Source organism: Bufo gargarizans, chromosome 10 (genome assembly GCF_014858855.1).
Source record: "Bufo gargarizans isolate SCDJY-AF-19 chromosome 10, ASM1485885v1, whole genome shotgun sequence".
In the NCBI taxonomy this organism is placed as follows: domain Eukaryota; kingdom Metazoa; phylum Chordata; class Amphibia; order Anura; family Bufonidae; genus Bufo; species Bufo gargarizans.
In genome coordinates, this window is record NC_058089.1 from 89,564,300 (window position 1) to 89,591,730 (window position 27,431).

General features: G+C 45.1%; 1 protein-coding gene across 1 annotated transcript in view; it reads left to right on the forward strand.

Moving 5' to 3' along the window:
* The window catches only part of SLC6A2 (solute carrier family 6 member 2), a 162,333-nt gene that overhangs the window by 83,585 nt on the left and 51,317 nt on the right, over nt 1-27,431 (forward strand). Inside the window, exons 4-6 of the mRNA XM_044270290.1 lie at nt 1,206-1,344; nt 13,722-13,856; nt 21,087-21,190. Coding sequence (XP_044126225.1) covers nt 1,206-1,344; nt 13,722-13,856; nt 21,087-21,190 — 378 coding nt within the window. The remainder of the gene's footprint in view (nt 1-1,205; nt 1,345-13,721; nt 13,857-21,086; nt 21,191-27,431) is intronic.

The following is a 27,431-nucleotide window of genomic DNA, read 5'->3' on the forward strand; positions in this document are numbered from 1 at the left end:
TGTATTACTGTACTGCGGTGGCAGCACCAAGCGAACGGTGTCATAGCAACCAATGACGCCGTGCGCTCCTGCACTAAGCAGGATGCCAGTCCGGTATCTAACGGACCGTGTTCCACGGACGTGTGAATTCAGCCTTATAGGCTATTTACCATCAGCCTTCAGAGGAATGTAATAGCGGCCGGGACATTGAAGGGCTGGGGCCTTTAGAAGGACCCTGACTGCCATAGCAATGTATCTGATGACACTTAGATGCAGTGGTCGTTATTGACTGAGACATCTGTGGGGTTAAACTGCCGGGATCAGAGTTACCTCTAATCCTGGCAGTGAGAGTAGGGTACCTACTTTCTAATACAGCTGGTGCCTGCAGGCAATTGCGTGGGCTCAGATCCTGAGCTGCACCGTCACCGGGATGTACGATTATGGCAGAAAGCATTAACTACCTGCAGGAGTTATAAAGCCATTTATTATTTAAAAACATTACCCAGAAAAATAAGATATAGCATGTAATTTACAGTGCAGAAAAATAAATATTTATGTTTATCATAAAGAATGGGTTAACTTATTATTCTTGTTATTGGGTATATCAGTGCAAACCTGTACAGAAATTCGATTTGGCTGCTTTGCTGAATTTTACAAATAAATTCGCTTTGTGAGGAATTACTTTGATGTAAATAGCGGGTACAATGACAGGGAATGGCGGTTGCGCCCCCGTCATTGAACCCCTTGGATGCTGCATTCTTTGCTGATCGCGGCATTTGAGATCAATATAAAGGCTTTTCAGGGGTTGTTAAATAAATAAAAATAATGAATTGAACTTACCTCATCCATTTGAGCGTGAAGAGGCTACGGCGACCATCTTGCTTGAAGATCCAGCGCCAAATCTTGCTTGTCATCACGCCGGCCGGAGTGGTGATGTCATACGTCACCATGAAAGAGATTTTGCGCAGGATCTTCAAGCAAGATGGCCATGGTGGCCTCTTCGCGCTCAAATGTATAGGGTAAGTATGTTTTTTTTATTTTTACCGCCAAAATCGATTTGTTACCACTAAGCACGAGGAAACTCAGATCGAAATCCACTTCGTCAACTTCGATTCGCTCAACACTAATCGTAACAGATCACATTTGTATATTGTATGTTGCTTTGCAGAATGTATGATGAGCTCTCAGGAAACATCTAGTTATACTCTGTGTATCTGTTCCCACAGACGTGCAGTGCTGCATCTACATCAAAGCACTGGAATTCATGACCTTGGACAACCACGATGGCAGCTAACTATTTGCCTGTTTGTTGTACTTATAGTACTTTTTTTCAGCCTTTGGAAAGGAGTGAAGACGTCAGGCAAAGTATGTAAATGTAAATAGATGTTTAAAGGGGTTGTCCATCAGTATAACATATATGAAAAATGTTGCATTTTGGATTTGTATAATGAAATGAAAGATAGAGAAGTCTCTGAGGTAAGAAACTACTTAAAGGGAACCTGTCACCGGGATTTTGTGTATAGAGCTGAGGACATGGGTTGCTAGATGGCCGCTAACACATACGCAATACCCAGTCCCCATAGCTCTGTGTGCTTTTATTGTGTAAAAAACCCCGATGTGATACATATGCAAATGAACCTGAGATAAGTCCTGTCCCTGACTCATCTCAGGGACAGGACTCATCTCAGATTAATTTGCATATGTATCAAATCGTTATTTTTTTACACAATAAAAGCACACAGAGCTATGGGGACTGGGTATTGCGTATGTGTTAGCGGCCATCTAGCAACCCATGTCCTCAGCTCTATACACAAAATCCCGGTGACAGGTTCCCTTTAATGGGGTTTTCTGAAATTTTCATATTGATGGCTTACCCTTAGAATAGATCATCAATATGAGATTGTCGGGGGGTCCGACAAAAGGAACCCTTGCCAATCAGCTCTTTGAGAATGTTGCGGCACTCACTGGAGTTGTTGTGAGCGCCGCGGCTTCCTTGCAGCTTACCAAGCACAGCACCATCCATTGGATACTGTCTGCGGTTGGTATCTCAGCCTTTGCCCATTCACTTGAATGGTACTGAACTGCACCTAGGCCAGGTGACTGATGAACGTGACATCACATCACTGACAGAGCGCCGCAACCTTTTTATACAGCTTATCGGCAGCGGTGCTGGAAGTCCAACCCTCACCAATCAGATATTGATGACCCTGAGGACAGGCCATCAACATCAAAATCCTGGAGAACCCCTTTAAAATACTACTGATCACTACAACTACTATTCCAGTGATGTGTACAATGTTTACAATGTAAGGAACGGAATGTGGATGGAACTACTGCAGTCAGGGCCGCACTGGCCCACCAGAGAGCCAGAGGATCCTCTGGTGGGCCCAGGCTCTAATGCAATAGTGGGCCCTAAAGGTCGAAAGAAAAAATCCTATTTGGAGCTGTCTTTGGAGTTAATCACCTACCACTAGGGTCAATTTCTTTGATTCAAAACCTATTCAACATTATTGATGATATAGGCTTTGGGCCCCATGAAAAGTTTCCTCTGGTGATCCCAAGGAACACCAGTCTGACACTGACCGCAGTGTGATTGACATCTTCTGTCTATTGTACTGCTGCTTAAAGGGGTTATTCATCTTAGCGGGGCCTTTCTTCTTGCCCCCTTCCCCATCACTGGACCTTCAAAGTAAAGCATACTTACCTGATCCCACAGCTGGGTTCTGGCTCCTTTGGTCCCACTGCGCCACTTTCTCGTTCTGGTCTCCACATGTCAACATGCTGTTTGACGCAGTACAATACTGAGCAGCAGGGGGCACACCTATAAATATAATGGGGGAGTGCTGGCCTAGTATCAGAAAGCAACCATGAATTAAACTAAACAAAGAAATACCATAACTAAGCCGCACCTCCAAAGGTAAAACATGATTTATTGAAACATATTGATTAAAAACATCGATACATGGAGCAGACCCCACTGATGGTTGTGGTGTATAATAGTACGAACCTAGCCAATGGGTAATAATGTAATTCACGGTATTACTTATTTATTTATGCATTTATTTATAATTTGCTTTGTTTGTGGATCATGGGAGGGTGATGGTTATTCTGACTTTATCATTATAAATTTTGATGCCTCCCGTGTTTATTATCTTTGATCATGTTTTGTCTATTATGTACATAGGTATAAATTATTCCTTTGACTGCGGTCTACTATGGCCCTTGGTTTGCACATTCTGTTCACCTAAAATTATATTTGATATTTGATCATGTAGTCACTTTGCAAATGGTATTTAAAACACTGAATCATGTCTGGATATTCATTTAGTTCTCCTAATTGGCTTGTTGACTGATAGGTATTTTCGGATTCATATGCCCCATTCGCACGTCTGAACCAATAGCACCTTTCCTTGCCTTTTGCGATCCATTGGATGTATCGGCGCGGTTTGGCGCCCCTGTATGACGTCGGGGCCGTGATGCCTCATGTGACTACTGGTTCCAATAACTGACCTCAGCAGTGAAGTGTCCCCACCCGGTGACGTAACCCATGGGTGATACATCACCACTGCGGCCTGTCATTGGGTACAGTGGCCACAAGACACTTGGAGACCGGGGCAAGGCAGCGGAGAAGCCAAGGACCTGGAACCCAGTGGTATGCACTTCCATGGCGGGATTAGATAACCCCTTTAATGCTGTCCTGGGAGATCAGCAATATCATTATAAGGCTGGGTAAACATCACTTTTTGCCCGTTTAAAAACATTTAAAAATAAGTTGGGGGAAAAATGATGCAAAGTCATAGTACACCACGCTTTTCCATCTTGCAGAGTCCAGGAAAAAACCCACACGTTAACGTATATATTCTTTTTACAATGGAACCCTATGGTGACGAACGCCACTGTATAGCATCCATCAGAGGCATCCTTTTAACTCATATGTTTTTTGTACCTGTTAAATGTAAGACAAAAATGTGAACCCAGTCATACATTATATACAAGATTGCGATCATGACTGCGATGCAGGCTCTGTGCTGTTTAAGTTAAACTCACATCAGTGGCAAGGAATGAGAAGATTTATGGATCCATACATCTATGGAAAGCTGTCGACATCTTTCTTGGGTAACAGACATAAACCACATGTTTTTTCACATTTCCTAAAGCAATCCTAGAATAAAATAGGCTTTGATTGAACGTATCAGGCAAAGCAGCCGCCATAGGCGTAACTACCAGGGTAGTAGCTTTTAAGGGGCGCAACAGCTTAAAGGGATTTTTCCGGACCTTGGAATTGACAATCTCTCCTTATCATAGGTCATCAATTTCAAATTATGGGGGTCCAACTCCCAGTACCCATACTGATCAGCTGTTAGCAGGAGCCGCAGCCACCAGAACTAACACAGCGGACAGGATACAGAAGCGGACAGCTCCGTATTGGCCGTGCCAAGTTCTTGCAGCTCAACTCCCATTCACTAGAATGGTGCTGAGTAGGAATTAGCAAAGCGAGCTTCGGATGCTTTATTCAAAACTTCAGATTAGTACTGTACGGAGATCTGTCGGGCTCTAATAAGCCAAAGTCATTGGAGCCTGTACATTTTAATACTGTATGGGGACGGATCACCGTACAGTATTAATCCTAAGTTTTGAATGAAGTGTCTGTGGATGTAGCATCCAAAGATCGCTTCGCTCATCACTAGTCACTACACAGTGTATGGAGTTAGAATTGGAAATGTAATGTGTTCATTTCAATGCTGTGGCATCTGCTAACAGCTAATTGGTAGAGATCTGACATAGGTGACCTGGAAAGTCCCTTTTAATAGAGGGTATGTCCAATCAGGCATAAGGTGCAGGTTGAGTGATGAGTATGGAAAATTTAATGCAGCCCCATTCTAAAGTTTATTATGAAGTCTCATGGTTAGGCATGCACGAAGTCTTTGAATCCAGAGAAAAAAAGCAGACTAGTTTAAGAGCTCCAATTATACAAGCAGGCAAATAACGCGAGTTTGTGAGCGGTCGCGTGTTTGAGTTCAAGTGTGTATTTTTATTAAGTGTGTGACTTTAGATTACGTGACTTGAGATTCAGGGACTTTAAGAGGGGACTACAGAAAGTTAGATTCTTATCACTGCGCTATATTGTATTTTTCTCTTTTTTGCGTAATCCCCATTTAGTATGTGTTCCATAATTAACAGCGCAGTCCAATGCACATCGTGTCTAATGTATGCAGTCCTGGAACAGCCGTTTGAGGGTGCATATATTTGTTCACAATGTGAGCAAATTGCCCGTTTGGAATCGCACATCGAGTTTCTAAACGGGTGAGTTTCAACACTGAGAAATTTGAAAAAGAGTTTGCTGCTCACTGAGCAAGCACTCTTTGGGGTAGATGGGGTGGGAGGGTGGTAGCGAGGAGGCGGAGGAAAGTGAGGTAGCTATCTGGGTAACAGTTAGAAAGCGGGGTAGAGGGAAGAGTGCCAGGGAGGCTAGCCCTGATCTGACACACCCCAACAAGTTTTCAAGGTTGGCAAATGAGTGGGATGTCAGTTCAGAGAGATCACTGCTGCAGCTGGACACTTCCTCTGCCAGTCAGGGGAATGTCGCCTGCAGTAAGCAGGGGACCAGGAGAACAGGTCAGGCCAGACAGGTGCTGGTAGTGGCAGACTCAATTATTAGGGGTACAGATAGGGCGATCTGTCACAAAGACCGGGATCGTCGAACGGTGTGTTGTCTTCCTGGTGCTCGAGTTTGACACATCACGGATCGGGTTGACAGATGCAGCTGTCATGGTCCATATCGGAACCAATGACAAAGTTAGAGGTAGGTGGAGCGTCCTTAAAATAGATTATAGGGATTTAGGTCAAAAACTTAGGGCAAGAACCTCAAAGGTAGTATTTTCAGAAATACTGCTGGTAGCACGAGCCACACAAGAAAGGCAGCGGGAGATTAGGGAGGTAAACAAGTGGCTCAAGAACTGGTGTAGGAAGGAAGGGTTTGGGTTCCTAGAGAACTGGGCCGACTTCTCTCTCGGCTACAGGCTCTATCGTAGGGATGGGCTGCACCTCAATGGGGAAGGGGCAGCTGTGTTGGGGAGAAGATGGCTAGAAGGTTGGAGGAATGTTTAAACTAGGGACTGGCGGGGTAATTACGTTATAGGAGGGGAAGATAGTACAGATAGAGACCGGGGGCGAGTTAATGGGACTGGGGGAGGAATGGATGGAGGGACTAGAACAGTTTACTAATAAAACTGGGAAACTTGAAGTACTGATGTGTGAGGACTGGAGGACTATGACATAGTGGGAATAACTGAGACATTACTGGATGATAGCTATGACTGGGTGGTTAATGTACAGTCGTGGCCAAAAGTTTTGAGAATTACATAAATATTGGAAATTGGAAAAGTTGCTGCTTAAGTTTTTATAATAGAAATTTGCATATACCTTAGAATGTTATGAAGAGTGATCAGATGAATTGCATAGTCCTTCTTTGCCATGAAAATTAACGTAATTCCCCAAAAAACTTTCCACTGCATTTCATTGCTGTCATTAAAGGACCTGCTGAGATAATTTCAGTAATCGTCTTGTTAACTCAGGTGAGAATGTTGACAAGCACAAGGCTGGAGATCATTATGTCAGGCTGATTGGGTTAAAATGGCAGACTTGACCGGTTAAAAGGAGGGTGATGCTTGAAATCATTGTTCTTCCATTGTTAACCATGGTGACCTGCAAAGAAACGCGTGCAGCCATCATTGCGTTGCATAAAAATGGCTTCACAGGCAAGGATATTGTGGCTACTAAGATTGCACCTCAATCAACAATTTATAGGATCATCAAGAACTTCAAGGAAAGAGGTTCAATTCTTGTTAAGAAGGCTTCAGGGCGTCCAAGAAAGTCAAGCAAGCGCCAGGATCGTCTCCTAAAGAGGATTCAGCTGCGGGATCGGAGTGTCACCAGTGCAGAGCTTGCTCAGGAATGGCAGCAGGCAGGTGTGAGCGCATCTGCACGCACAGTGAGGCGAAGACTTTTGGAAGATGGCCTGGTGTCAAGAAGGGCAGCAAAGAAGCCACTTCTCTCCAAAAAAAACATCAGGGACAGATTGCTCTTCTGCAGAAAATATGGTGAATGGACTGCTGAGGACTGGGGCAAAGTCATATTCTCCGATGAAGCCTCTTTCCGATTGTTTGGGGCATCAGGAAAAAGGCTTGTCCGGAGAAGAAAAGGTGAGCGCTACCATCAGTCCTGTGTCATGCCAACAGTAAAGCATCCTGAGACCATTCATGTGTGGGGTTGCTTCTCATCCAAGGGAGTGGGCTCACTCACAATTTTGCCCCAAAACACAGCCATGAATAAAGAATGGTACCAAAACACCCTCCAACAGCAACTTCTTCCAACAATCCAACAACAGTTTGGTGAAGAATAATGCATTTTCCAGCACGATGGAGCACCGTGCCACAAGGCAAAAGTGATAACTAAGTGGCTAATTCTGACAAACTCCGAGAAGTGAATATGAAAGAATGGGTTGCTATCAGTCAGGAATTGGCCCAGAAGTTGATTGAGAGCATGCCCAGTCGAATTGCAGAGGTCCTGAAAAAGAAGGGCCAACACTGCAAATACTGACTCTTTGCAAAAATGTCATGTAATTGTCGATAAAAGCCTTTGAAACGTGTGAAGTGCGTGTAATTATATTTCACTACATCACAGAAACAACTGAAACAAAGATCTAAAAGCAGTTTAGCAGCAAACTTTGTGAAAACTAATATTTGTGTCATTCTCAAAATTTTTCGCCACGACTGTACAGGGTTACAGTCTGTTTATAAAGGATCGCCAACACCAGAGAGGGGGAAGGGTCTGCTTTTATGTAAAGTCCTGTCTAAAGCCCACAGTCCGAGAAGATATAAGTGAGGGACATGAACATGTGGAGTCACTGTGGGTAGAAATACATGGAGGCAAAAACAATAATACATTATTAATAGGAGTTTATTATAAACCACCTAATATATACCAGAGTCCACAGAAAATCTACTACTAAACGAGATAGACGAGGCGGCAGATCATAATGAGGTCATTATTATGGGGGACTTCAACTACTCAGATATAGACTGGGAAACTGAAACCTGTACATCTCATAAAGGAAACTGTCACGGCTGTTTAAGGGTAACCAGAGCATACACAGTAAGAAGAGCTACTGACCGGACCCAAACTAGGGAAGAGAAAGGGTGACCCCTGTCAGACCCTCAACACTCTCCCTATGCTGCTAAAGCACATGCCCGGATCCAAATGGTGGAACAAGGCATGCCCGCGTACCTTAGACTGATGAGCCCTGTAACCCCTACAATAGTGGAAGGGGCACGGCCACCGATGCCCTGCTCAGAATATGGAGGGAACCGTGGCCACCTCAGATCCAGTCAGGAAATCACCAGGTACACAACAAAGTCTGCACACTTAGCTGATGGAGCTGCAGCCGCAGAGAAGACAGATCCAAGGGCCGCTGGCAATATCCGGAGTGCTTGCAGCAGCAGAACACAGGTCCAGAGAACTAGTAGCTTAAGAAGTGAAGATACTCAAGGCAGAGCTACAACTGAAAAGAGAAATATAATCCACGCCCTGCAATAGGAGGAGGGGTGATTTAAAGGCAGGGAAATCAAACGCAGGAGAGACAGCTGGGAGTAAAGACCTCATCACAGGGGCGGAGAAACAGAACAGTGAGAACACCTCCAAACTCTAAGTGACATCATCACAGGGGTGGAGACACAGAGCTGTGAGAACGTCTCAAAGCTCTGGTAGTGACAGTACCCCCCCCCCCCCCTCTACGGGTGGACTCCGGACACCCAGGACCCACCTTCCCAGGATGAGCCCTATGAAATGCCCTGATAAGGCGAGTGGCTTTAATGTCCGACATTGGAACCCACATCCTCTCCTCAGGACCATAACCCTTCCAATGAACGAGGTACTGAAGAGAACCGCGGACAATGCGAGAGTCCACAATTCTGGAAACCTCAAACTCCAGATTGCCATCAACCAAAATCGGAGGAGGAGGCAAAGAGGAGGGTACCGTGGGCTGGACATATGGTTTTAAGAGAGATCTGTGAAATACATTATGTATCTTCCAAACCCGTGGAAGATCAAGACGAAAGGCAACAGGTGACTTTGAGGGACGAATATGCCCCTTCTCGAGACTCTCGGAGATATAGGTTCGCATTGCGAGTCTTTCCGGTTGTGAGAGATTGTAGAGGCGTGCTTTTGGCAGCTTGGCGCCGGGAATGAGGTTAATGGGACAGTCAAACTCCCGGTGAGGAGGTAGCTCCTGAACACCGCTCTCGGAAAACACATCTGAGAAATCAGAGAAAAATGATGGCACAGTTTTAGTAGACACCTCTGCAAAAGTCGCTGTGAGACAATTCTCTCTACAAAAGTCACTCCACTCATTTATTTGCCTTCCTTGCCAATCAATAGTGGGGTTATGTCTAGTGAGCCAGGGTAGCCCCAAAACTAGAGGAGAAGGCAATCCGTTAAGGACAAAACAAGATATCTCCTCCACATGAGTGTCACCTACAGCTAGCCGGATATTGTGAACAATGCCTTTCAGAGATCTCTGCGAGAGTGGAGCAGAGTCGATAGCAAAAACAGGTATATCCTTTTCTAATGTACAAACCTGAAAACCATGCAAGGCTACAAATTGAGTGTCAATAAGATTGACGGCCGCTCCACTATCGACAAAAATCTCACAAGGAATGACTTTGCTCTCTAGCGCCACCCTGGCAGACAGGAGAAAACGGGAAGCTGCAGGTCAGAGGAATAGCATCAATTCCCACATCAACTTTGCCCAAAGTAGCAGATGAAGCAGAACTTGATGATCTACCTTCTTGAGGTTTTTCTCTTATTATCGCTCTTAGTACAGTTCAGGAATCTCCTAGACGGACAAACATTTGCCAAATGACCTATGCCCCCACAACAAAAACACACCATATTCTGAGGACTAAATCCTCTTTTATCAGGGGCAAGTCGGCCTAGCTGCATGGGCTCCTCCTCAGAGGGGAGCGAGACAGGATGAGACCCCTGCATACTGAATGAGTCCGCACCATTGCCCCTAGACTGACAATGGATGGACGGAGAGGTCTTGTTTCTTTCCCTTAGACGCCTGTCAAGCGTACCGCCAATGACATGGCAGACTCTAAGGACGTTGGTCTCTCATGGAAAGCAAAGGCATCTTTCAAACCCTCTGAGAGACCATGACAGAACTGACTTCGGAGTGCAGCATCATTCCAGCCTGAATCAGCTGCCCATCTCCGAAATTCAGAACAATAAAGCTCCGCAGACAGTTTGTTCTGGCATAAAACACGTAAGTTCGATTCTGCCAGAGCAACACGATCCGGGTCATCATATATCTGCCCCAGGGCCACAAAAAATCTTTCCACGGATCGAAGGGAGGGATCCCCTGATGACAGCGAAAAAGCCCAAGTCTGAGCATTACCCCTGAGCAGGGAGATGACAATCCTCACCCTCTGTTCCTCATTACCAGAGGAGTGGGGACACAAACAAAAATGGAGTTTACATGCCTCTCTGAAGCGAACAAAATTCTCACTGCCCCCGGAGAACGTTTCCGGAAGTGAGACCTTTGGCTCGCAACAGACTCCATGAGCCGGAGCAGAGCCCAATGTTTGTAGCTGAGTCACAGATTGACGGAGATCCGCTACTTCCAAAGAAAGACCCTGCATGCGGTCAACCAAGCCAGAAAGCGGATCCATGTCAACAAGGACGGTTTTGGTGGATTATAATGTCACGGCTGTTTAAGGGTAACCAGAGCATACACAGTAAGAAGAGCTACTGACCGGACCCAAACTAGGGAAGAGAAAGGGTGACCCCTGTCAGACCCTCAACACTCTCCCTATGCTGCTAAAGCACATGCCCGGATCCAAATGGTGGAACGAGGCATGCCCGCGTACCTTAGACTGATGAGCCCTGTAACCCCTACAATAGTGGAAGGGGCACGGCCACCGATGCCCTGCTCAGAATATGGAGGGAACTGTGGCCACCTCAGATCCAGTCAGGAAATCACCAGGTACACAACAAAGTCTGCACACTTAGCTGATGGAGCTGCAGCCGCAGAGAAGACGGATCCAAGGGCCGCTGGCAATATCCGGAGTGCTTGCAGCAGCAGAACACAGGTCCAGAGAACTAGTAGCTTAAGAAGTGAAGATACTCAAGGCAGAGCTACAACTGAAAAGAGAAATATAATCCACGCCCTGCAATAGGAGGAGGGGTGATTTAAAGGCAGGGAAATCAAACGCAGGAGAGACAGCTGGGAGTAAAGACCTCATCACAGGGGCGGAGAAACAGAACAGTGAGAACACCTCCAAACTCTAAGTGACATCATCACAGGGGTGGAGACACAGAGCTGTGAGAACGTCTCAAAGCTCTGGTAGTGACAGAAACAGGTTATTTTCAATAATCAAAGACAATTAGCTTTCCCTACTGGTTCAGGGACGGCCATACTGGACTTAGTATTAACCAATAGACCTGACAGAACAACAGATGTGCAGGCCATGGCACACCTGGGAAATAGTGACCATAAAGTAATAACCTTCCAATTATCATTCAAAAGAGTGTTTCTTCACGGAGGAACAAAAATACCAAACTTCAAAAAAGCTCAATTTAGCCAACTAAGAGAGGCCATGGGCCTAACTAACTGGGACAAAGTCCTCAAAAATAAAAATACAGCCACAAAATGGGATATTTTTAAACGCATCCTAAAATCTAATTGTGAGAGGTACATACCTTATGGGAATAAAAGGTTAAGGAACAAAAAAGAATCCAATGTGGATAAATAGAACTGTAAAGAAGGCAATAAATGAAAAAAAGAAAGCATTTAAATCACTAAAACAGGAGGGTAGCGAGGAAGCACTAAAAAACTATAAGGAAAAAAATAGAATATGTAAAAAACAAATAAAAGCAGCCAAACTAGAGACCGAGAGATTAATTGCCAAAGAAAGTAAAACTAACCCTAAAATGTTCTTCAATTATATAAATGGTAAAAAGTATAAATCTGAAGGTGTCGGAGGGGGGAGTTGCAGAGAGCGACGAGGAGAAAGCAAAGCTATTAAATATTTTTTTTCTCCTCTGTATTCACTGAAGAAAATAAACTGTCAGATGAAATGCAGAATGTAAAGGTAAATTCCCCATTAAAAGTTCCCTGTCTGACCCAGGAAGAAGTACATCGGCGTCTTAAAAAGATTAAAAAGACAAATCGCCAGGACCGGATCCTAACCTCTGTATCCTAAGAGAATTAAGTAATGTCATAGCCAGACCCTTATTTCTGATATTTAAGGACTCTATACTGACAGGGAATGTTCCACAGGATTGGCGCATAGCAAATGTGGTGCCAAGATTCAAAAATGGTCCAAAAACAGAGCTCGGAAACTATAGGCCGGTAAGTTTAACATCTGTCGTGGGTAAACTGTTTGAAGGTTTTCTAAGAGATGCTATCTTGGAGTACCTCAATGAAAAAAGGCAAATAACGTCATATCAGCATGGTTTCCTAAAGGATTGGTCATGGCAAACTAATTTAATTAGTTTCTATGAGGAGGTAAGTTCTAGACTTGACAGCGGCGAATCAATGGATGTCGTATATCTGGACTTCTCCAAAGCATTTGACACTGTACCACATAAAAGGTTAGTATATAAAATGAGAATGCTCGGACTGGGAGAAAACGTCTGTATGTGGGTAAGTGGCTCAGTGATAGAAAACAGAGGGTGGTTATTAATGGTACACACTAAGATTGGGTAACTGTCACTAGTGGGGTACCTCAGGGGTCAGTACTGGGCCCTATTCTCTTCAATATATTTATTAATGATCTTGTAGAAGGCTTGCATAGCAAAGTATCCTGTGCTAGATTTCCTGTAACTTAGAGCGTAGACTTCAACTTAAGGTGCACGAATTGCCAGAGATGTGCCTAATTTATTAAGAGTCATCTGCATCTATATAGGTGTCTCTCAGTCTTATACAATCATATACTAAATTTGGCCAGATTGCTTATCTAGCTTCAGATTTTGTGCACACAACCGTTGTTTGGGTCCAGATCCCATTAGCAGTTTTTCCAGGTCGCACACGGACCCATTTATTTCTATGGGTCCGTAAAAAAAATGCAAACAGCATACAGATGTCATCCATGTGCTGTCCACGTCCCTACGGTCATTCCGCAAACTGCAGAACATGTCCTATTCTTGTCCATTTTGCGGACAAGAATAAGCAATTCTATTAGCAATATGCGCATGGCCGTGGCCAGTATCTGTATTTCTTGGATTTGTGGTTTGCAGACCGCAAAATACACATTAGGCCTTACACTGTCTACATCTAGGCCACAGCCACACGGTTTGGATTTTCAGTAGTGGAAACTAGCAGGATTTCCACTGCGGATTTGACCGATTCTCCTGGCTGCTCACATTGACCGATTTGACCGATTCTCCTGATCTATATGCTATATCTACCATGACGTAAAGAGGACCTATCAGCCTAGTTGCATGTTTCTTGAAACCTTGTCACACCTCATGGAGATTGCCCAGAACTGTTATTTCATGAGGAAATGACTCAAACAGATATGTCAGGTGACAGGTCTTCTTTTATCAATAGTCTCCAGCTCCTGCAGAAGACCCACCAGAGAAGATCGGTATTGCTAATCGTGGTCATTGAATGTATGTTACTTTGTTTGTTCTTATTTCTGCCTGAAGAGACTTAATAAACTCCTTTATACATTTCTCGTTAGGTCGTATGGATAACAGCAACACTCCCATATGTAGTGCTATTTGTACTCCTCATACGTGGCATAACACTGCCTGGCTCTTTCAAAGGCATTAGTTCATACCTTCATATAGACTTTAAAAAACTACAGGAATACACAGTAAGTGTCCTTCAAAAAAAATAATTTCTATGATATTTCTAATTTTGTCTAATCTTTCCTACAAGAAGTAGTTAAATTCAACCCATTACTGTGTCTGTAAACGAAATATTGAAAAAACCCTTAGTGCCTTTTTGTGTCACACAGTGTCAGAGTGTGTAGAGACACCCTCCATTGACTCAGTTGTCAATTTGCTCATACATTTCCAGGAGGAATAACAGGGACGTGGCAAAGAAAAGATGATTCAGAATTTATTATGAATAACAAGTACTTACTAAAAAGATATTTCAGGAGAGCTGAGAAGTCTTTTTTAACCATTTAGCTACCAGCGCCGTACATGTATGGTGTCATGGCCGGTGGGTCTCCGCTGTTTCAAACAGCAGAGACCCGTGGCTAATTACTGCAACCGGCAGATTGTGGTAATTAAAGCCTTTAGATGCCATGATCAATTGAGATCACGGTATCTAAAGGGTAAAAAACCCAGAAGCTCTGCGGCCAATGAGGATGCCGGTAATTGCTTTAAATGTGCTAGGTCTCGCTGAAGAGACCCAGGGCATTTATGCTGCAATTCTTATTTTGGCCAGCAGGTAGTAGGTCCACATAACAAATGAGCAATTCTGAATATTAAAATGATGTAAAAAATCTGTGAATGTTCAGAATTAAAGACAAAAAATGTATTTTGTAGGCTCAAATACAAGATTCAAAATCATAACAAAAAAGTAAAAAAAAACTGTTAAAAATATATAAAAAATAAAAAAAAATGAAAGTTTAACCTTCTCCCGACCGCCTAACGCAGGAATGCGTCCTGCGGGCGGCCGGGTTATTCCTCATGGAAGCATCGGTGCGTCATCCCGCGAGAGCCGAGATTTCGAGTGAACAAGCGCGTGCGCGTTCACAGCGACGCACGGCTGAGAAGTTAATCTACAGCCTGCCAGCAGCGATCATTCGCTGGCAGGCTGTAGATGCGATTTTTTAACCCTGAAAAAGTATATTAGATGCTGTTTTGTTAACAGCGTCTAATATACCTGCTACCTGGTCCTCTGGTGGTCCCTTTTGCTTGGATCGACCACCAGAGGACACAGGCAGCTCTGTAAGTAGCACCAATCACCACACTACACTACACCCCCCCTGTCACTCAGTGGCGTTGCTAGGGCTGGTGTCACCCGGTGCGGTAGAAAATGGTGTCACACCCCCTGGGACGAGTCACGTAGGGGACGTCCATCAAGCTCCGCCCTGCCGCCGCCGCGCCGCTGACATCCCTTCACTGAGCCTGCCGACCGACCCAAGCGGTAACCCACACTGCCCCACATAAAAAATATGCCCCCCACACTGCCCCACATTAAGTAATATGCCCCCCCACACTGCCCCACATTAAAGGGGTTCTGAACTTTGTTTTAACTGATGATCTATCCTCTGGATAGATCATCAGCATCTGATCAGCAGGGGTCCGACACGTGGGATCCCCGCCAATCAGCTGTTTGAGAAGGCAGCGGCGCTCCAGCAGCGCCGCGGCCTTCTCACTGTTTACCGCTGGCCCAGTGACGTCACGACTAGTATCAACTAGCGTGGGAGGGGCTAAGCTCTGTTTACTTGAATGGAGCTTAGACGCGCCCAGGCCATTTGATACTAGTCGGGACGTCACTGAGCCAGCGGCGCTGCTGCCTTCTCAAACTGCTGATCGGCGGGGGTCCCGGGTGTCGGACCCCCGCTGATCAGATGCTAAACAAAGTGCAAAACCCCTTTAAGTAATATGCCCCCCCACACTGCCCTCAATTATGTACTTTGCCCCCCACTAAGTAATTTTTCCCCACACTGCCCTCCATTATGTAGTTTGCGGCATTTCCAGGAAATGCACTTTAATGCTCCATGAGTCATGGAGCATTAAAGTGCATTTCCACCTTCTGTTCAAGCTTTACCCTGGCTGGACCTGGAGGCCCCAACCCCCTGCCCCCCCTAAATATAATAAATACTATAATGGGGTATTAAATTAAATCTAAATATAAAGTCAATATGCGCTCTCTGCGCTACCTACCACACCTCCTCCTCCCTCAGTTGCGGCAGTGGCAGGTCTGGCTGGCTGTGTGAGTGAGTCACCACCCAATCCATTAGCTCCAGACTCCAGTCCTGGGCCTGCAGGCTGCTCCTGCAGTGCCGCCACGGCGGCGCTACTCACCAGGTAGTCACACCCCCTTCTCCACGTGACGGCCGGACCGACATCCTTGCTACTGAGTAAGGAGTAGTGATGGGAAGTTCGGATCTTTTAGGTGAATCGGTTCATTTGAATCAGCTCATTCAAATGAACCGATTCATGAATTGGATCTTCGGTTCACTTGCTGAGTCACTGACTGCTGAGCTGAGTTGACTCACAAGTGAACCGAAGACTCTAGGTGCCGGTGCGCATGCGCAGATGCTATACATTCGATTCACTTGCTGCTGACTCAGTGCAGTCGGCTCTTCAGCTCTCTAATTAGTAATGAGTCAGGATCAGGAAGAGTGATTGATTATAGTGTTAGTGAAGGGAAGCTGAGGCTGACGCTGGACAGGAGGACTCAGGACAGGAGTCAGAAGCTGTCACTGTGGTGTGCAATGTGCATTGTTACCCACAGTGACAACAGTCTGACACTGACAGTAGTACAATGAACCAAGTGAAGTGAAATGTGAATGCACAGGGAAAGCTATGTGCTGAATTGATAACAGTATTACAGTAACACAGTCACTGGCTGATAATAAAATAGTCCCCACAGTCATCACTCAGGAAAATAACTAGTGTGCAATTTGTGCACGATTTTCTAATAAACCTGAAGAGAGATTGTCACCCTGTCGGATCCGTCCTGCCACCGCTCCGTCCCCGGATCCCATTGACTATAATGGGGACGGGGTGGAGCTCCAGCACGGCAGTTTGCGGTGAGAGGCCGCCGGACTAAAAAGTTGGACATGCAGGACTTTTAGTCCGGCAGCCTTTCGCCATGCACTGCCGTGCTGCGCCGGAGCTCCACCCCCGTCCCCATTATAGTCAATGGGGACGGAACGGTGGTCGGGCGAAATAACGGCAGGACAGATCTGACAGGGTGAACAGCCTGTCGGATCCGTCATGCAACTAGTGTGAAAGTAGCTTTACAATCTCATGGCTTCTGAGCAACAGATCCCGTGGTCTTCACAGTCATCTGCTGCCCAGAAACAATGATTCTGTAGGGGGACGAGCAGTAGCCATCCCTCATCCTCATGCACATGGCTCACGGGCTCAACATAGAGTAAGATCAAGATATAACACACTCCGTCTCCCACATAAACGGTGACATCTCTTTTGACAGCCAATTTGATCCTAAAGGGTTAATTCAACCTGGAATCTAAACTCTGTGTCATCTGTCACTTCTCTTAGGCTACTTTCACACTAGCGTTCAGAACGGATCCGTCTGCATTATATTGGCAAAAAAAAGCTAAGTGTGAAATTAGCCTCGGACGGATCCGTCCAGACTTTCAATGTAAAGTCAATGGGGGACGGATCCGCCTGAAGATTGAGCCATATGGTGTCATCTTCAAACGGATCCGTCCCCATTGACTTACATTGTAAGTCTGGACGGATCCGCACGCCTCCGCACGGCCAGGCGGACACCCGAACGCTGCAAGCAGCGTTCGGGTGTCCGCCTGCTGAGCGGAGCGGAGGCTGAACGCCGCCAGACTGATGCATTCTGAGCGGATCCGCGTCCATTCAGACTGCATCAGGGCTGGACGGAAGCGTTCGGGTCCGCTCGTGAGCCCCTTCAAACGGAGCTCACGAGCGGACAGCCGAACGCTAGTGTGAAACTAGCCTTATCTCTCTGCTCCTATCCCTGACCCTGGGTTCAGACCTGAGCGTTCTGAAACGAGCGCTCTGTATGCACGATTGTACGGGCGTTTACAATCGCGCATACAGAGACAAGCGAACACACATTGTCGCGCGTTCCCGAATATCTCTATGTACGGGAACGTGCGACAAAATGCCCCAAAAAAGCTCAAGAACTTGTTTGATCGTCGGGCATTTTACAGCGTGATCGTACGCGCTGTAAAACGCCCAGGTGAGAACCATTCCCATAGGGAATCATTGGTTTCTCGTTGTTGAGCGTTTTACAGCGCGTAGGAACGCGCTGTAAAACGCTCAGGTGTGAACTTAGGGTTAATCTTATCACTGCTTCAACAAAAGCAGCCAGACAGCCTCAGCCTCAGTGTGATGTAACCTGTTCTACAGCCTGACTCACAGCTCCTTTAACTCAAAGAATCGAATGAGTCACAAACTAAGTCGGATCTTTAGATTCTTTTAACTTGTGACTCATTCGATTCCTTTCTATTCTTAGACTCCCTGCACTTACTTGTGTGACTCAGACGACTCGATTCAGAGAGCTGCTGGTGTGCTGTGCTTGCCTTGCCCCCTCAGCTCTGGTCGGTGATTGGTTGGTGGGCGGGGAGGGGTGGGGCTGGCAGAAGCAGCTTTCACTCTAAGCTCATATTACGCTCCTCCCCGTCCCTCCCTCAGGCTCCCTGCTGCCAGCGTCTCTGCATTTTCTGTGTGACTGAGCTGAGCCGTTTCAAAACGGCTCGGATCAGTCAAGAACTCCGGCGGCCGGCGGGTGACACCCCATCAGACTGGTGTCACCCGGTGCGGCCCGCACCCCCCGCACCCCCCTCGCAACGCCACTGCTGTCACTTATTAACCCCTTATTAACCCCTGATCACCCCATATAGACTCCCTGACCACCCCCCTGTCATTGATCACCCCCCTGTAAGGCTCCATTCAGACGTCCGTATGTGTTTTGCGGATCCGCGGATCCGCAAAACATGGACACCGGCAATGTGCTTTCCACATTTTGCGGATCCGCACATTGCCAGAACTATATAGAAAATGCCTTTTCTTGTCCGCAATTGCGGACAAGAATAGGACATGTTCTATAGGCTCTACAGAAAACGCAGTGTTCGCCCGATCAGGCCTGATCTTGTGCGCACACTTGCGTTCAGTCCGCCCCACCGCAGTGACAGAATTTTTTTTTTCTGATCCTGCAAAAACACAGTAAAATCGCTGCAGCGCTATAAAGATCACTTTTGAGGGGCATGGCGAGTTCATAGAAGATCTTATTTTTTTTTTGGCACAAGTTAGCGGAAATAGATTCCACTAACTTGTGACAAAAAATAAAATCTTACATGAACTCCCCATACCCATCACGAAATCCAAATGCGTAAAAATGCCCTGTGAAATCCTAAAGGTACTCATTGGAATTTGGGCCCCTTTGCGCATCTTGGCTGCAAAAAAGTGTCACACATGTGGTATCACCGTACTCGGAAATAGTAGGGCAAAGTGGTTTGGGGTGTATTTTTACATATACCCATGCTGGGGGATAGAAATATCTCTGTAAAATGACAACTTTGTATAAGAAAATGGGAAAGTTGTCTTTTACAGAGATATTTCTCTCACCCAGCATGGGTATATGTAAAAATACACCCCAAAACACATTGCCCTACTTCTCCTGAATACGGCGATACCACATGTGCGACACTTTTTTGCAGCCTAGGTGCGCAAAGGGGCCCAAATTCCAATGAGTACTTTTAGGATTTCACAGGGCATTTTTACGCATTTGGATTCCAAACTACTTCTCACGCTTTAGGGCCCCTAAAATGCAAGGGCAGTTTAAATACCCCACATGTGACCCCATTTTGGAAAGAAGACACCCCAAGGTATTCCGTGAGGGGTATGGTGAGTTCATGTAAAATGTTATTTTTTGTCACAAGTTAGTGGAATATGAGACTTTGTAAGAAAAAATAAATAAAACATTTTCCGCTAACTTGTGACAAAAAATAAAAACTTCCATGAACTCACTATGCCCATCAGCGAATACCTTAGGGTGTCTACTTTCCGAAATGGGGTCATTTGTGGGGTGTTTCTACTGTCTGGGCATTGTAGAACCTCAGGAAACATGACAGGTGCTCAGAAAGTCAAAGTGCGTAAATTTCTTTTTTTGCACCATAGTTTGTAAACGCTATAACTTTTACCCAAACCAGTAAATATACACTTATTGCATTTTTTTTTATCAAAGACATTTAAATTTATATAGAAATCTAGTTTTATTTGAAAAATTTTACAACAGAAAGTGAAAAATGCCCTTTTTTTGCAAAAATTTTGGTAAATTTTGATTAATATCAAAAAAAGTAAAAATGTCAGCAGCAATGAAATACCACCAAATGAAAGCTCTATTAGTGAGAAGGAAAGGAGGTAAAATTTATTTGGGTGGTAAGTTGTATGACCGAGCAATAAACCGTGAAAGTATTGTAGTGCAGAATTGTACAAAGTGGTCTGGTCATTAGGGGGGCTGAAGTGGTTAAATTACCCCCCTTTCCGTAGAATAAAAAACAAAATACATAATTAACAAAAAATATAAACATCATGGGTATCACCACGACCAAAAATGCCCGTTCTATTAAATTATAAAAATATTTTTCCAATATGGCGAATGTCATAATGGAAAAAAGGGTCAAAATGGCCAACTTGCCATTTGTTCATTGCTTATCTTACCCCAAAAATTTTTTTAAAATGTGATTAAAAAATCACATACTTCAAAATGGTATAAATAAAAACTACAGATTGTTCAAAAAAAATTTACCTCCACACAACTCAGTAGATATAACAATAAAAAAGTTATGGGGGTCAAAATATGGTAATGTAAAAAAAAAATATTTTTTTCAAAGTTTAAATTTATTTTTACATTATTTAGACATAGAAAATCTATACATAGGTGGTATCATTGTAATCGTTTTCCCGCTTCCCACTACATTGTATGACATTAAATGGTGGCATTAGAAAGTACAACTTGTCCTGCAAAATATAAGCCCTTAACAGTATGACAGCTCTATTGTTGACTTCACCGGCCTAAATAAAGAAGTCCACTGCACTTATCAGTGTAATGTGTGATGCTCTAATTGAGTCACTCATCCATTTTCCCTCTCGGGTCGCAGTGAATGGTCTGACTGATAAAGTCAAGCGAGGCCGCCTGCTGTACTAAAAGTCCAAACTAAGGAGGAAGTTAAATAGCCAGGACAGGAAGTAGAAGACATGAAGTGCAAAAAAAAAAAAAGCCATCTACCTGTTTTTTTTGTGTAAATAAATAAACAGTTACATAGAATATTCACACATAGGCTGTTAATGTATGATTTTAAAAAAAATTGATAGTAGTGTGTGTCCCTTTAAAGACTTCTTTGTTTTTGGTTTAGGTATGGATAGATGCCGCAACACAAATATTCTATTCGCTTGGAGCGGGGTTTGGAGTTCTCATTGCCTTTGCCAGCTATAATAAATTCGATAACAACTGTTACAGGTAAGTTTAGATTGCCTTCTGTCTGCTTTAGGAGACATATACTAAAAAGCAAAAGGGTTTTGAACTTTTGACTTTCAGGCTCCATATCTTACCATCTTCACATGTGAGACTACCATCATTTAATAGATAATCATCTTAGCTGTCTGATACATAAATTAAATTTGTAACTATTTAGCATATGATTAGTTATGCAGATTCTTATCACGTTAACTGCATTGTTACTGTTTTGCTGCTTTTAGTGGAACAATTTTTTTCTTTTTGGATGCTACAAATTGCAACCTGTTCTCACATTCCCTAATAGCTCAGTGTGTTATTAGGCTGATTCCCTGGTCACTGGTTCAAATCCAGGAGCAGCCATGAAGAAGATCTCTCAAGAAAAGAGAAACAGCATCATTTAGCTCATCAATAGCCATGGAAATTGCCAAACTGCACCATGTGAGTGCCATAACAGTTGGAAGAATCCATCCAGGGGCGTAGCTAAAGTTTCATGAGCCCTGGTGCAAGAGTTTAGCTTTGGGCCCCCATCCCTCATTGCTTTGTGGCCAGGGGCAGGGAAGCACATTGCCTTCCTGCTTCCTGAGGCAAAAATTAAAAAATGCACCCCCACCATGCCAAATGCTTGACCTAACACCAGGGGCGTAACTAGAAGTGCCTGGGCCCCACAGCAAATTTTTGTATGAGCCCCCCCAGCCCCCCGCCCAATTTTTGATATACTATTTTTACCCCCACCTGTTCTTTTTTATATTTTATAAAAATCTTTTTTTTATATGCAAATTACCTTCCTAACATGCCCGCTATTAATTATTCACTGCTGTCCTCGTCTTTTTTTTCTAAGTGTGCCGTAGTCTAGCGTATGCGCCGATGTTACTCACGTGCGGGCCCGCGCGGTGTCCTGGCAGCAGCCTCAAGTAATGTAATCGCGCATGCGCCAGAAAGCGGAGAAAGCTGGCGCATGCGTGATTACACTACTTGAGGTTGCTGCCAGGACACCGCATGGGCCCGGACGTGAGTAACATCAGCGCATGCGCAAGACTACGGCACACTTAGAAAAAAAAAAAAGACGAGGACAGCAGTGAATAATTAACAGCGGGGCGGTGGTGGGCTTGGCGATAATGGGCGCGGCTGGGCACAAACGGCCAGAGGGACAACCTCTTGGGCACGTTAGGAAGGTAATTTGCAAATAAATAAAAAAGATTAAACTTAAATGACACGCTGTCAGGCGCCGGGCCCCTTGTCAGCCCGGGCCCCGAAGCAGCCGCTTCCCCGGTAGTTACGCCACTGCCTAACACCTTTCCTCCAGCCAGAGGTGTAACTTGACCAGCATGCACCTTCTATAAAACAGGTGTCTTCTCATGTGGTACAAGGGTCTTTGGGGCCCCTCAGGCTCCTGGGCCCGGTAGCGACTGCTACCTCTGAACCCCCTATAGCTACGCCCCTGCGTTCCATCCATTTCAAAGCCAAGAGGTGAATGTCCAGGCAAGATATTGGAGTCAACAAGTCGGCTCATCACAAGGTCTATCAGTTCTGGCATGACAAACGTGGCAGTGGAGGTGGTTCGTATGCTTTGTAATAGTGAGATCACAGACATCCATGCAAGCACTGTGCGATACACATTAGACAAGTCTGCAATGGTGACCCAAAAAAAGGTGAAGAAGCCTCGACTTCAATCTCGTCATAAGAAGCGTCGGCTCAAGTTTGTAAAAAAAAAAGTACGAACACTGGACAGTAGAAGATTGGAAACTGGTGATTTGGAGCGATGAGACAAAAGTCAATAGACTGGGCTTTGATGGGTGCAAATGGGTCTGGAAGAAACAAGGGAAAAGGGGGCTAACAGAACGAGAAATTGAAGGAACTGTCAAGTTTGGTGGAGGAAGCCTGATGATATGGGGTTGTTTCACAGCCAAAGGCATTGGATACTTGACCAGGATCCATGGTGGTCTCAATGCTGAGCTATATGTGAGTATCCTACAAGACGGTTTACTTCGCACACTAGAGTACTATATGGGTATGAAATGGATGACATAGTGTTCCAGTAAGACAATAACCCAAAGCATATGTCAAGATTGGCAAAGAAATGGTTCAGTGACAATAAAGTAGAGGTGCTGGATTAGCTCCCACAATCCCCAGACCTCAAACCAATCAAACACTTTTGGGTAGAGTTGAAGAAAAAGCTGTATTCGTGCCCAGTCGACCAGTATGCACCAACATTGGGAATGTGTAGAAGAGACCTGGGAACAGAATTTGTTCAAGAATCTTATCGAGAGCATGCCCAGAAGGATTCAGAAAGTGTTGAAAGCCAAAGGGGAATTTACAAAATAATTAAAATTTCGAATTTTAGGAGCAAAACAGTAACAATGCAGTTACATGACAAAAATCTGCATAACTAATCATATGCTAAATTGTTGCAAGCCCAACATATGTATGAAATAGCCAAGATAATTAATTATCTATAAAATGATGGCAGTCTCATGTTCAAAGCTGTAGTGGATGGTGAGATATGGAGCCTGAAAGTCAAAAGCTCAAAACATTGTCCTCATGCACACGGCCTCAATCCGGAGCTTTGGTATGGAAGGGAGGCACGGAACCTTCTGTGGTGTTTGTGTCCGTTCCGCCACACCACAAAAAAATAAAACATGTTCTATTTTTTTGCGGTGCGGACGGATCACGGACCCTGTCAAGTTGTAAGTCGACCGAAAATTGCGGTCCCCAATGCACAACGGCCATGTGCATGAGGCCTTACCCTTTTGCTCTTCAGTGTATTTGCGAATGGCCTGGAATTGTGAGTTAACAGAACAAGGTGGCACGTTGAGGAACGTTAACAGTTTGCTAGAAAGGAAGAAGTGCTACAAAGTAGACAATGTGTAATACTTCACCTTTCCTGCAGTGGCGCTACAGAGAAATTGAACCCTCACAGTTATGTCTTCCCCCTTCCCCTTCCAAATGACAATTGAAAACTGCAGCAGGTCATTCTATGATCAGATTATGGTCAGGGGACTCACAAAAAGAGATTGCCCAACGTGGAAAACCATTTTAAGATAATATTAATTCCAGCGGGTAAAGATATAGGTTTATAATGGGTCAAAAAATAAAGTAATAGTTCCAGCAGAAAAATTAACCCTCACAAGGATTTATATTTATTGATATATTAACATAAAGGACAGACATACATGAATCACTATGGTCAGTATACCACCAGCTAACTGGCCACTACTGGATAAGGGGGGGGAGAGGGGGGAGAGAATATCCCTACACTCGTACCCTAATCTACACCTCAGCCCAGGGACGGCCCCTAATGGTGGGGACTCCCTGTCCTCGAACCTCGGCTAGCACCTCCTAGTAGGCCCTCGGAGGATGACGATGGCCAGATAATACTAACTGTAATACTAGCTGTAGACTAAGGTCTCATGCACACATACGTGGACCACAGTCCGTGAAAACCCGTCCTGCTGAGTGCAGGAGTGCACGGCGTCATTGGTCGCTATGATGCCGTGTGCTTTGTGCTGCTGCCGCTGTACAGTAATACACTCATATAGATCATACAAGTGTATTACTGTACAGCGGCGGCAGCACGAAGCACACGGCGTCATAACAACCAATGATGCCGTGCGCTCCTGCACTCAGCAGGACGGGTTTTCATGGACCGTGGTCCACGTATGTGTGCATGAGGCCTTATGATATGCCCATTTTTGGTTAATGACTGAATGAGCACAATTAGACTGTAGACCAGTGAAGGCTAACCTCCGGCACACCAGCTGTAGTTAAACTACGACTCCCAGCATGCTCCATTCATTTCTATGGAGTTCTGAGATTAGCCAAGCAAGTGTGGGAGTTGTAGTTTTACCACAGGTGGAGTGCCGGAGGTTACCATTACAGCTGTAGACTATGGACACAGTATACGCAGCTATGCTTTAAACGTGTTGTAAAAGGGGAAACAATCCATTTTCCATTAAAGGGTCTCTATCAGCAGATTTGTGCCTATGACACCGGCTGACCTGTTACATGGGCACTTGGCAACTGACAGCATCTGTGTTGGTCCCATGTTCATATGTGCCCGTATTGCTGAGAAAAAGGATGTTTTAATATATGCAAATAATCCTCTAGGAGCAACCATTGCCTTACACCTAGAGGCTCTGCTCTCTCTTCAACTGCTGCACCCTCTGTACAGGGCCAGGATTTATGATGTTTTCACTGTTTGGCCCAGTCAATCAAAGTGCAAAGGTTGCCACAATTGCTCCTAGAGCTTTATTTGTATATATTAAAACTTCATTTTTCTCAGCAATGCGGACACACATGAACATGGGACCAATACAGATGCCTTCATCTGCCAAGTGCACATGTAACAGGTCAGCCAGTTGTGCTTGCTGTGGACCACCCAAAGTTTGTGTAGCTACCTATCCGGAGGCTTTTTTTTTTTACATCACTGGATCTCTGCAGGTTGATGGAGATGCCACATGACATCAGAGAATATTTTTTATTACTCCATGCTAAGTGGTTACCATCATGAGGTCTTATGTTTCAAAACTATGACCTTGTTGCCTAAAGGAATAAGTCGTGAATTCAGTATCTGATGCTGAGTCAAGGTGAGACCTTGCCACCCTTCGCTAACTGCCTGGAGGCAAGTAGACAAACAGTCCATCTGTGCATTTCCGTATTTGTGGAGGGCTTCATCATTTCACTTTTCATAGCGAGAAGCACCCGTGACCCTGTGAATGAAGCTATTTCTTGTCAGTTAGGATAGGGATACCTGCAGTATAGAAGGTGCAGTGTTAACAGTGACTTCAAGACCCTGGGGGCTGAGGGAGCCTACAGGTCCCTCTGCCATGTAGGAAGACACTAGTATTATAAATGGGACATGGATGGGAAGGAGGGGGCTGACGGAGCTTGTCTTCATCCTGAGCGTACTGCCATTATTCACATGATATATACCTTCATATTAGTAAAATAGACATATTAAACAACTGAAAGAGGGCTTGCTGATTGAGATAACAACCTGTGTTAGCTAATTTAGACTAAAAGAGGTTGTCCCATTGTCCCAAGATTTACACTTATCCACTATTCACAGGGTATGGGCTAAGTGTCTTAATAGTGGGGGTCTGACCACTTCGACCCCCACTGATCACAATAATGTGTGTCCTGTGTCTCTCTGTAAGAGTGGACTGGCGGTTGAGCTTGTGCATTGCTGCATTCATTCTACCTGTATATAGAACTGTGGGAGATATTCAAGTACTGTACTCAGAAGTCCTGTAGAGAAGAATCGAGCAGCAGGGTACATGTTGGACCACTTCTCCATTCATGTGGAGGACACAGGAACCCTGTTCTTATGTAATATTGATGTCCAGCTTGGGCAAGATAGTTTTTTTGCAACCGCCCTCCCCTTGTTGAGACCTGCTTCCCAGTGCCGCCTCCCCACTCAAGGGTGCACCTCCAATAAGCCAGGTGGGGCGGAGAGACCTAGAGACAAGAGGGTGCAATGGCAGGGCCATGAGAAATGAGCGCTTCAATTGTGGAAGTGCTCATCTCTCTATATTCATGTGTATCACAGTATGCCTTTCAGTAGGGCTGGGGGGGGGGCACCATTTCAATGTTCACCTCAGGCAGCAGAAAGGCTAGGTGCACCCCTGTCCCTATTCCTTCTCCTTCTTGCCTGCAATTGCCCACTGGTCGCCCTCGATGCAAACATCCAGTTTGATGCCACCTGCAGCCAATCACTGCCCAGGGTGGTGACCAGCTCCCATTTTGTCATGACAAATGGTCACATGATGTAAGGGGATCTGGTTACCGCTGCAGCCAATGATTGGCAGCATCAAACCGGATGTTTTTATCGAGGGAGCCAAGCGGAGCATGGCAGGCCTGGAGGAGAAAAAGCGGGGAGCCAGCACCGGAAGGCAAGTAAGCTTCCCTTTACAGGTCTGGCCAAGTAGGATTATTGCCAACCCTCCTCCCCTCCATTCTTGCACCACCCATTTAAAGAGGACCTTTTACCGATTATGACACTGTGAACTAAGAATACAGACATGTAGAGCGGCGCCCGGGGATCTCACTGCACTTACTCTTATCCCTGGGCGCCGCTCCGTTCTCCCGCTATTCTCTCCGGTATCTCCGGCCACTAAGTTATAGTAGGCAGAGATTTCAGTCACTTTATGTCAGGCGGAGTCTGCCCTTGTTCTGCTCTAGCGCTGGCCAATCGCAGCGCAGAGCTCACAGCCTGGGAGGGTTTTTTCTCCCAGGCTGTGAGCTCTGC